Source organism: Calliphora vicina, chromosome 2 (genome assembly GCF_958450345.1).
Source record: "Calliphora vicina chromosome 2, idCalVici1.1, whole genome shotgun sequence".
Lineage (NCBI taxonomy): Eukaryota > Metazoa > Arthropoda > Insecta > Diptera > Calliphoridae > Calliphora > Calliphora vicina.
This window is the reverse complement of record NC_088781.1, coordinates 70,991,270-71,004,072: the sequence shown is the minus strand read 5'-3', so window position 1 is coordinate 71,004,072 and position 12,803 is coordinate 70,991,270. Positions and strand designations below refer to the sequence as shown.

General features: G+C 28.1%; 1 protein-coding gene across 1 annotated transcript in view; it reads right to left on the bottom strand.

The window, feature by feature from the left end:
- Positions 1–1,005: 1,005 nt before the first annotated feature.
- The window catches only part of Art8 (Arginine methyltransferase 8), a 28,148-nt gene continuing 16,350 nt past the window's right edge, over positions 1,006–12,803 (bottom strand). Inside the window, exon 3 of the mRNA XM_065501630.1 lies at positions 1,006–1,797. Within this exon, the coding sequence (XP_065357702.1) occupies positions 1,039–1,797 (759 nt within the window). The 3' untranslated portion in view covers positions 1,006–1,038. The remainder of the gene's footprint in view (positions 1,798–12,803) is intronic.

Sequence of the window (12,803 nt, the reverse complement as noted above, 5' to 3'; positions counted from 1 at the left end):
CTCTACATTGCGAATACCGCTATTGTTTAAATTCAAAAATTTGTTTAGGAATATAGGGGTATATGCAAGGTCTATTAATAAGGTCTGTGCAACTCTACAACAATTCAAAAACAAAAAGAAAAACAGGCATTTTGTTTGTGTAAAACTATACTGAACTTGTCAAAAACATTACCAAAACAAACATACATAATATAATTTTATTTTCAACAACATACATTTATTTTTTTAGATATATGAAATTAAAGAACTATTGAAGAGCATTAACGCATTTTTTATTAATTTTTTTATGTTTTTAATTTATTTTTTCCGTTTGTTCACGACACTTTTTCTTATTTTTTTAAGTTTTTAATTTATTTTTTCAGTTTTCAATTTTGTCACGAAACGTTAGAAAAGTAAACAAATTTGAAAAAAATACAATGGCGCTCTAAAAATGTAAACAAATTTTGACAAACACAGTATGTAAACACAAAGGGACAAATAATTATCAGCTGTTTAGTTGCACAGACCTTATTAATAGACCTTGGGTATATGTATGTTTATTTTAACCCTCCGTTAGTCGCAATCATTTTCAATCGAGACTAGTCACAATGTATCAAATTGATATCAATAAAATAAAGGCGCGTTTGAAAATAATCTCTTCACTTTTTATTTCGAAAACAAAACAATATTAACTTCAAAGTATTTAAAAGAATAATAAAATTAAAATTGCAGTATAAATATATTTTCATCAAAAAATAGCTTAGGGTGTTTAAAAAAAATGTAAATAAAAAAAATGTTGCCTGTATCAACTAGATCAGTTGCGAGTAAGGGAAAGTTAAAATAAAATAAATATTCACCCTTACGTGGTTGGCGTAACCGTCATACGCCTACGACAGTTTCGTACTAGATTAAAGAAACAGTTTGCATTTTATCTTTAATCTAGTAAGAAACAGTCGTAGAAGTGAATCTGATTATCGATGTCTTTGAACATTAAAACTATTTCATGGGTATTTCCAAAGAAAAAGATTCTATTTTTTTTTATAAAACTTTAACATTTATTTATGACGTGTCCATTGTTTCTAAATGAGCTTTTATAAGTATACATTTGGTTAAATGGCATTCACAGGGCACTGGATGCTCTACCTCATTCGGATCTATAAGTTCAACTTCTAAATCGTATTTACGATTATTTTCACTATTGCGTTTCATGGATATTTTAAATGATATTGGCGCATTTTCTTCCAAATCTTCACATGCTGTTTCAGGTAGGACGACAACACATTGTTTCCAATGGGTGGCGGGAGATCTTGGACTAGTAGATAAGACAATTGAGTCTTCATAAGATTCAGCAGGAAATCTACAATCAAACCATATGCAAAAACCTTGATGTTTCCCAGACTTATTAACGGGAATAACATCTTGAAAAACAATACTATCAAGATCATTACGAGTTACGTCCATTAAATTCATCCAGTGCATTGCTACACCTTTGTGTAGTAAATCCTCTGGAGAAATTACTGCAATTTCAGGTTTACACGATTTCTGTTGCCTTAACATAGCTCCAAATGTTGTTAACCGTACTCCATCAATCTCTTCCCAATCGTCAAAGAGTCTCGGCACTTCACAAGGCGTTACATAAATTGTAGCTTCACTAGGAAACATTAAACCATCTGATTTCAGAAAATTGTCTCTGGCATATAATACGGAATCAAGCATTCCCTCGTGTAACAAGTAGAAACCCATCCATTCGGAAACAATAATGTCGACTTTTTCTGCAGATGATGGTAAAATAAATTCTTCAATCTTCGAGTGTATAACCTGCAAAAACCAATAATTATATGTTTATAAATTCATCCAAAATTATGCACTATTATGTAAAAATGTAGTGACATTTTAGCAGTAAAGATAAATTGTGAACAGGGAATAAAATATGTAATTTGTTAACCAAACCCATCTATTTCTGTACATACTAAACTTTAAAAAACGTTAACTTTGTGAATTTCCATTATTAAAATAGAGCTTTTTTTATTGACCATCCTGACATATTCAGAAGTGGGAATTAACTTAAAAAGTAGTTAGCTGTGCCGAAGAAAAATAAAAAAAGTTATTCTTAAAAAAAAGTTGGTGAAACAATTGTTTCGATATAATTGTGAATGTTTTTCAAACGGTATATTTTATACTTTCATTCCACTTGTATTCAAATCGTAACTTTTATAAACAGTGGACTTATCACTTTTTCTCACTAAGCTAGCGATATATTCCGCTCTGTTATCCATGTTACTTTAATATTGGAGTAAAGCAGAGTACCAAATATTCATTCATTTGTCACTCTGTTCATGAAAAAACAATTTTAATTTTTGTTGTGTTTTGTTCTCTTCATGTACATTAGGGATATAACTATTGAAAACCACGGTATTATTTTTTTTCGCGGTTGTTAAAAAGTTCACTCACCAAATTCATTAAATATTTTCAATTATTTCGTTTTAATACAATATATTTTATTGTAATAACAACTGCGGACATACTTCAAATGATAATTTTTAAATAAGGGTAGTATCCCTCACACTACCAAAAAAAAATATCACCAATCAATCAATCAATTTTGAAAATATAGCCATTCTTGTTTCACTTCCATTAGTGGACATATTTTAAAAAATTTAGGTTTTTATGGGTTTAGGAAATGTAAGCCCTTTTTCTAATTCATTCCTATGTACACTGATTTGAAGAATTTAAAAGTTCTATCAAAGAAAAAGTATAAAGAAGTAGTTTCTTGTAAATTCCAACTTCTTTCAGATATATTTAATGTTTTCAGGTTGGTTAATTAAGTAAAAACAAAAGGTACCATTCCTAATGATCTTGTGGAATATAGATGTGCACTTTAATTCTGATAAGTTTATTAATACAATAAATCAGTCTCAGATTAAAATATTAAATTCCTTTTAGCTATGACCATACTAAACTTAGGTAGATATGTAACAGGTGGCGCAAAAGTAATCCTCCTATCAGAAAATGCGATTGGCCCCTAATGTCAGTTCTGTTTTGAAATTTGTGTAGTAAACACATGCGAAATACACGTTAATAAACAATGTTACGCTACACTGCTCCAGAACGCGGAATATTGCTGACTATTTATTTGACCAATAATCGGTCGGTGATTTTTCATCAAAAATAATCATGAGTGATGAGGGCCATTTCCATTTTAGCGGGTACGTAAATAAGCAAAATTTACGCTTCTGGGCACTGAAAATCCGCGTGTAACCCACGAAGAGCCATTACACCTTCGCTGGAGGTGTCATCGGACCATTTTTCTTCGAAGACGTCGTGGGCCAAACGGTTACTGTGAATGTTGAGCGCTACAGAGCAATGATCAACGAGTTCTTTTTGCCGCAACTTGATGAATTGGGATTGGAAAACATGTGGTTCCAACAGGACGGTGCAACGGCACACACTGCACGTGCCACAACCGATATGCTGAAGGATGCATTTCCCGTTTTGGCGTAATATCCCGTTTTGGCGATTTGCACTGGCCAGCAAGATCGCCTGATTTGACCGCTCCAGACTTCTTTTTGTGGGGCTTTTTGAAGTCGCGGGTTTATGTCAACAAGCCTCAGACTCTCTTAAAGACAATATCCGTCAAGAATGTGAGGACCAATCGCCGGAAGTTTTGGCCAAAGTGATGGCAAATGCCATAAAAAGGGCTCAAATGACAATCAACTGTGGCGGCGGCTATTTACATGACATCATATTCTCGACTTGATGTAAAAAAAATTAAAAGACCAAATAAAAATAATCCACAAGAAGAATCAAAGTTTTTCATTTTTTTTAATTACAGCCAAAAAACATCGGATGTTTACTTTTGCGCCACCTTGTATAATGCAAATAAAGAAGAAGAAATGTAATCAGAAGAAAGAACTTAGTCTCTATTGCCACATTTTTAAAATACCTAGAAATTTGTATATTACTAAGCTCATAAATCAGGGAAATCAATAAGTAAGATCAACAAAATACAATTATGTACCCATTTGTAATTAAGAAACAGCATTTTTTAAACCACATACATAAAATTTGTTCCTGATATTTGAACATGTTTAGATTATAACTTTAATGTTTCTAGGATCATTTACTGAGAATAAATCATATAGAATCTAGTAAAAAAATTCAATAAGTTACGACTCACGTATTAAAGAAATTTACTATTTGTCATAATATATACCAAATAAGGGTTAAGATTTTTGTCTATACTATTTTCACCACCAATGGAATTCAACTGCATTGTTGAAAAACTCTTTTTGAAAATAAAAATAATTTTTTAAACAGGAAAACAAACATTCTGCTATAGTTGAAAATCTCACTTTGATAAATTTTTTTGTATAAATTGTTCTTGTTTTTCATAAATTTGTATGGTAATAGTTACAAGCCTTATTTAAATATATACCTTTTAAGCTCCAAAAATAAACCGTAATTTGTGGCACTCTAATGAACATACTTAGATTCTAATGAACGAAATCTATGATTTAGAGCATTGGTAGCAGTGTTGCCACCAAGAAAATTATAAACTACACATCCTCATACCTAAATTACACATACGAGAAAAAATTACACATGTAAATAAATTTTCGTGATTTCAATAGGAGAAATTGTCTAAAATTGTCATGAATATAAAAGGTTTTTCACAGTTTGGACCAAATACGATCACTTTATTGTTAATGGACAATTTTCACTTGTGGTGATTTTAATTTATCCAGGAATTGGATATATTAGGGTATTAAAAGAAGGTTAGCACTCTTTTTTTTAATGAACTTTTCTAATTTAATGAATTCTTGAGATCAGTCAAATATGTCAATCCCAAATACGCTTTTAACAAATATTAATCAATGTTCATTCGGAGATTATTCCATTGGAAATTGTTACATTTGTATTAAAAATTTAACAATATTTAAAAAATAGCATACTGTTTGCTTTCGAATTTGAATTTATTCCTTGTTTATATAAAGTGCTTTGAAATCAGTTTTGTTTTCAGTTTCAAAGATAAATATTTTTTAGTATTTGTTTAAAAATTATAGCTCTGACCATTTTCCTTCCCAGTAAATACTTTACCAGTAAAATCTTGTAACGTTTATATTTTTAAAATTTGTAGTTATAAATTTGAAATAAAGCTTCCAAAATAGTAAATAGTAAGTCAATTTTATTGTTTATTATTTAAAACACACACCAGGAACCAGAGAGACAATAGCATAAACACAAAACAGTTCTTACGGGTAAAAAAATAACTAGTAACAATTTGTAAAAAAAATGTTCTCATACAAATTACTACGTTCTTGCTTTTTCTCTTAAGATTGGCTAACGATACCCCGAAATAACTGCAATTACCGTTACCGATATAATCGTTTATATCGTTATCTGTAAATACCGCTACCCTTATTCTATAAACAATTTAAAATTATAAAAATACAAATTTTAGATTTTGGGTTATCTTGAAAATTAACGTTTTTCCAATAACAATTTTTAATAACTTGTAAAAATGTATAGTTATTGAATACTATTTGTTGTTTTATATTTTTTTCATATTGGAATTAAAAGTGTTTAATATAAACCAAAATTTAGTTTCTATTACCAATATTACGCAAACAAAACTATCACAAACGGCGAAATGTCCACTTGGAAAACCAAACGTAGCAATCTCCAAATTACTTATCGTATTTTTCTGCAAACCTTAATGTTAATTTAGTTCAAACTGGATTCATATCTTCATACATATAATTCCATTATACTGAGTATAGGAGTAAAATATAGGATAGTAGCTATTCCCTCATATAAACGTACATATTTATTTCAGTCGGTTTTGAAATCTGAACAATCATTCAATTAAAATCCAAAATATAGATAAAAGACATACATTGACAATTTATTTTGGATATAATTGGAATTTAAAATTACACATGAATTACACATTTGCTCAATTACACATGGGCTACACATCCAAGTTAAAATTACACACAATATGTGTAATTACACATGAAGTGGCAACACTGATTGGTAGGCAAAAAGAGGCATTTAATTTGTGTGCTCTTTTGGGTAAAAAATAAAATATCCACAACAACATCAAGCAACTGAATGAAATGTGTGTATTTTTACGCTCTTTTGTTCACATTCGGGTTGTTTGGCGAAAATCATCGTAACCTGAACAATATGAACGCCTACCATGGATTTAGAGCAGAGGTGGCCACCTATGCTCTAAATCATAGGTGGCCAAACATGCCCTTGAGGGCATTGTGATATTCTCACTAATACACACGCAATACGAATGTTCTCAGCAAAAACTCAAAATAAACACAAAACAAAAACAATTTAATTTAATTTTCTTTTATATTTTACACTACACCATATGCATTTTAAACCATAGCTGTTAATTTTGGATTACGATTAGTAATCAATTAGATTATTTTTTAAAAATAATTTAATTGATTATATAATTCTCTTTAGGACAATTTCTGATTACTAATTGATTACGATTACAAATAATCAAAAAAAATTCAAGATTACTTTCGATTACTAGAAAATAATCAAAAATAATCAAAAGTAATCAAAAAATAATCCGACTATTTTCAAAGATTATTTTTGATTATTTTCCAAAAATTTTGCATTTATATCATTTTATTTTCAAAAATTTGCATTTACAACGTGAAAAAATTCTAAACAAATACAACAAAATAAGATGTTTTTTCATAAAAAAAATATATGTATATTAATTTTAATAATAACACAAACAATAAACATTTTTGGAATTCCTGACTCAACAAAAATGGGAAAAATACAGGAATAAACTAATTAAGAAAAACAAATACATTCTGTGTACATTAAATCATTTTACAAAAAAAGGGTTATAATTTACATATATTTGCAATTGGCCTTCATAATAACTAATTTTTCAAATGAAAAATCAGACAATGATTGCCGCCTTGCATTGAAAACAATCGTTCAACTGGAGCTGAAGACGTTAAGGGCGTGTTAAAAAAAATAAATGCATCCCTTAGCAAATCATATTTTTGCCAAATCTCATCAGCACTCTCATTATTATTTAAATAACTGAAGAACTGATGTGTTACTGCGGATCGTTGGTCAATTTTCTGTTCTTGTGGGGAAAGGCTTGTTTCAGGTTCATCATCTGCAAAATCAGATCATTAAAACTAAAAAAATTTAAATAATGCACGCATTAGCTTACCATCATCAGTGATGGTAAGCTAATATCGTCTGCGGAAAAATCTCTTTCTGACATTTTGACATAAAAATAAATTTTAATTATTTATCAAGATTTTACGACAAATACATTTTCAATACTCACCAAAAATTACAATGTAATAGAAATATGTATATGTACAAACAGATCACAGGAAAATTAAAAACAAACAAAACAAAATATTAACAACAAACAACAATACATACTAGATTCTGCGAAAAAAGCAAAATAAATAAACCACAAGCAATTGTTTTCAAATGCATATAGTATGTATGTACATTTGATATGCCCTTAAAAAATATATTTGCTTTGGATGGGTCTTATTTTGTTCATTAGTAGCTAAAACTAACTACTGCAAAATTCCCTATTTGAATACTATTTTTTAAATATTTGCAATAAACCTAAGCTTATAAAATTAAATCTAAATTATCTTTCTAACAAGGTATAAAACACGAGTTAAAAATAAACAAGTTATTAGCATTTCCCTACGTCATATATTCAAGAAAAATGACATTTTTCTATTATTTACTCACTGTTTTGCATGCAAAAGTTATGTAAACAACTATGCCAACAACAGAAATGGGAGTAAAATATGCACGTGTTCTAGTTATCCGATTGCACTTAAATTTTGCAGTAGTTAGTTTTAGCTACTAATGAACAAAATAAGACCCATCCAAAGCAAATATATTTTTTAAGGGCATGTCTAATGTACATACAAGAAATTGAGAAGAATGCAACCAGATTATCAATTATCATATCGACAAACAACGATCTAAATATAGATATGCCAGTTGAAAAAAAAAACAAATTTAATGATTTCTATGTTTGTTACTTGCTTGTTTATATACAACTGTACACAAAAACATTTGTTCTTCGATAGGTCGTAATCGAAAGTAATCTTGAATTTTTTTTGATTATTTGTAATCGTAATCAATTAGTAATCGTGCGAATCTGAATATAATCGTAATTTAATCATTACTTCACCTTTCGAAAAAAAGTAATCTAATTACTAATTATTATGATTAGTAATCACCAGGGAAACCAAAATATGCAAATGCATGTTTTTTCTGGTGAGTCTAATGAGCACATGGATAAGATATTTACACGTTTCAGAACTATTTAAGAATTTTGGCATCGATTTGTTAGTGCATATTTTTGCATATTTTACCCTTAAATACATATTTTTGCATATATTTGTTTTAACAGCATATTTTGCGTTTTTAGAGCATATTTTACTGTTTAATAGCATATTTTGAGTTTATCAAAAACAAATTTTGTCTTACTTATTTTTCGCTGTTGTGTTACAGGTTTTTACTTCCTTTGTTTAAAATTCAAAATTGAAAAAAGATGGCTTTTCACCAAAAAAAATTTAAAAAACATAATTTTTTTTAAAATTTAAAATAACAATTCGAAAAAAATTTTTATCCAAAAAATGAAAAAAAATTTTTGTTCACCTAAAAATATTTAAATTTTTTTATTTTGAAGTATAATTAGGTGAAGAGTATATAAGATTCGGCACAGCCGAATATAGCTCTCTTACTTGTTTTAATATAAAATAAGCACTATTTTAATAATAGCTCCATCTAAATATCAAATTTTAGTTCTAATTCAAACTTAACCGTTCTAAGTGTTAAAGAAATATTGTCTTTTAAATTTGCTCCTGTAACATCAGTTGATGTCGAAAGAATATTTTCTATATTTAAAAATGTTTTCAGATCCAATAGACAACGATTTTTATTTGAAAATTTAAGTAAATTTTTTTTGGTTAAAAATTATGTAAAAGTTTGTTTTTTTAAGAGCATATTTTTTAAATTTTAAGAGCATATTTTAAAGTTTTTACTGCATATTTAAAGCGCCTAAAACGCTTTTTTTAGAGCATATTTCCGGTTTCCCTGGTAATCACTATTTAACAGCTATGTTTTAAACACTCTCTTTCTGGCCACCTCTGATTTAGAGTGACGAAACTCACGCACAGTGCGTCAAAATTATGAAAAAATCGTCAAGACTTAAAATCATGTTGTTGAATTTAACATAGATAAATTAACAGTATTTGTTTAAGTAAATTAATATTATTCAGCACAGTGTTTTTGTTATACTTCAAAATTTTAAATATTTTTAGGTAAACAAAATTTATTTTTTTTCCAGTTGTTTTTGTTTTTGGAAAAAAAATTTAAATTTTTTTTTTTAAATTTAAAATTTTTTTTTTTGGTTTTTTCAATTTTTTTTTTTTGTAAAAAAAAAATTCGGGTTAAAAAATATTTTTTCCGATTTTGACCCATTGTAGGTCAAACTTACTATGGTCTTATATACGTCGTTGCAAATGTCTTTGAAATATCTATCATTAGATATCCATATTGTCTATATTAATGTCTTAGTAATCCAGATATATTTTGCTGATTTTAAATAGCAAACTTCTCGAAAGCATGTTTGACAGAATTATTGAAGAATTGGATCCCGAAGATATCTGGGGTCTTCAGAAAATTGATTTCAACAGACAGATGGACAGACAGACGGACATGGCTTAATCGCTATCTATAAGGATCCAGAATATATATACTTTATAGGGTCGGAAATGAAAAATGTAGAAATTACAAACGGAATGACAAACTTATATATACCGTTCTCACGAAGGTGAAGGGTATAAAAACAGACAAAACTAAAATAACTCGCATGTACTCAATTTTGCACCCCACAATAACTTTAGGGAAGAATTGCATTTTTTAAAAAATTTTCAAAATCCGTTATTACGTAAATAAAATTTTACACGCATTGGCATATTTTCTAACAATTTTTCATTAACTTTAATTGGAATACACTCTCTCTCGTGCTCAATCCGCTGTTAAAGCTCGTACAAATTGGTAGGAGTTAATCGGTATTGTTTCAACCGCCAATTCACGATTCACTAAAAATTCTCAATAGGATTGAACTCAGGACATTGAGCTGATAACGGCATTAATAAGAAATGTTTCTAGGAACCATAGCTGTAAATTGTGAATATTTTTATTCAAAATATTTCCAAAAACTTAATTATTTTTGAATTTTAGTTATATTTGAAAAAATAAATTTATATTGAAATCATTCTATATTATTCAAAATAGCATACTAATTAATATATATCTATTTAGAATATAAAGCATTAAATATTATTTGATTTAAATAGAATACGATATTAAATATATTATACTGAAAAGTTTTGAATAAACATTCATAAAATTATACTAATATTATTTGTATTTTAGTAACAATAAGTTGTATTTTATTTATTATATAATGAATAGATTTTAAAATATTTTAATCAATATGAAAACATGTAATTATTTTCAAATTATATTTTTATAGTAAAAATTAAATATTAATTTAGTTTATTCAACTAGTTATAAATGAAATATTATTTTATTTATTCGAAAATTTGTTGATAGATTTTATTCAAAGCAATTTTCTTTGAATAATTTTATTTCTCCAAAAAAAAGAAAAATATTTAAATATTCAACAAAAAAATTTAGAATACTTTTATTCATAGAAATTTTCTTCGAATAATTTTATTTGTGAAAATAAAGTCAAATATTTTAACAACAAATTTTTGAACAGTTTTGTAAAAAAAAATGTTTGTGTGTGAAAATGAGTTCGGACGATGAAGATTTTTCATCCGATGATTATGAAAAAGATCCTTCGTTTTCTATGAAAAAACAAAAACAATGCTCAAAAATAATTCAACGATAAATAGCCCTAGGAGGAATGCCATGTCAGACGATCATTTTGAACAATTAGTTACTTTAAAAACAGTTTTCAAAAATAATTCATGAATTTTGTTCTTCACAATTTAAATTAATAATAAACCTCCAATTGAAACCATAAATCTGTGTTCATATTCAAGTAATAATCAATGAGAATTAGGGTCTGAAAAAATTTGTAATTATTTTTGAAAATAACTTTTTCAACTCAGAATGCAATCAGAAGACATTTTACATCAGTATTATTGTGAAATAAAAATATTCTTTAACATTTATTAGAATTATTTCTATTCAGTAATTTTTGGAAAAATAAATTTATTTGTTTCAAATTTGTGAGAAATAAAAATATTTCTAAAGTTTTATTAGAATTATTTCTATTCAATCATTTTTTGTTTGAATAATTTTAGTTTTTTGTGTTTTGTTTGAATAAATATTCCAAAGAAATTAGTTGATTTTTTTGTATCTAAATGAAATAAATTTAAATTTTATTCAACTTTGTTTTATTTGAATATATAAAATTTTACTATTTTCTAAAAAAATATCAATATAATTTAATTAAACTAATATAAAATGATTATATTTATAATTTATTTGGTTTTAAAAGATATAAATATGGATAAATTTAACTGTAAATATTATTAATAAATTAGACGAATACTTTATTTAACTAATAAATAATTTGGAAAATAAATATTTATAATTGGAAACAAAAACTAAAATAATATAAAAAATATTTATATTTTGTATTTTATTCACAAGTTACAGCTATGCTAGGAACACCATTCTTTACGATTTTTGACGTGTGCAATGGGTCGCCATACTATTGAAAAAAGTTATTGTGGGGTGCAAAATTGAGTACATGCGAGTTATTTTAGTTTTGTCTGTTTTTATACCCTTCAGCTTCGTGAGAAGGGTATATATAAGTTTGTCATTCCGTTTGTAATTTCTACATTTTTCATTTGTCTGTCTGTCTGTCTGTCTGTCTGTCTGTCTGTCTGTCTGTCTGTCTGTCTGTCTGTCTGTCTGTCTGTCTGTCTGTCTGTCTGTCTGTCTGTCTGTCTGTCTGTCTGTCTGTCTGTCTGTCTGTCTGTCTGTCTGTCTGTCTGTCTGTCTGTCTGTCTGTCTGTCTGTCTGTCTGTCTGTCTGTCTGTCTGTCTGTCTGTCTGTCTGTCTGTCTGTCTGTCTGTCTGTCTGTCTGTCTGTCTGTCTGTCTGTATGTCTGTCTGTCTGTCTGTCTGTCTGTCTGTCTGTCTGTCTGTCTGTCTGTCTGTCCGTCTGTCTGTTGAAATCAATTTTCGGAAGGCCCCAGATATCTCCGGGATCCAAATCTTCAACAATTCTGTCAGACATACTTTCGAGAATTTTGCTATTTAAAATCAGCAAAATCTGTCCATAAATAACGGAGATATGAGCAAAAATCCGAGACAACCTCTGAAAATTTCATCAAAAAACACAATGTATTGCATGCTTTGACAAAAAAACAACAAAACGTATGGTTGGATGTGCAAGCTTTGCGTATTTTGTTTTTTTTTGTGTTTTGTTTCTTTTGGCGTTGTTGTTGTTTTTTATACAACTAAACGTTTGTTTGGTTGTGTGTTGGTTTTTTTGACAAAAAACAACAAAACGTATGTTTGGATGTGCAAGCTTTGCGTATTTTGTTTTTTTTTGTGTTTTGTTTCTTTTGGCGTTGTTGTTGTTTTTTATACAACTAAACTTTTGTTTGGTTGTGTGTTTTTTTTTTTTTTGAAAACAAAAAATCAACAAATCGTATGTTTGAATGTGCATGCTTTGCGTATTTTGTTTCTTTTGGCGTTGTTGTTGTTTTTTATACAATTAAACGTATGTTTGGATGTGTG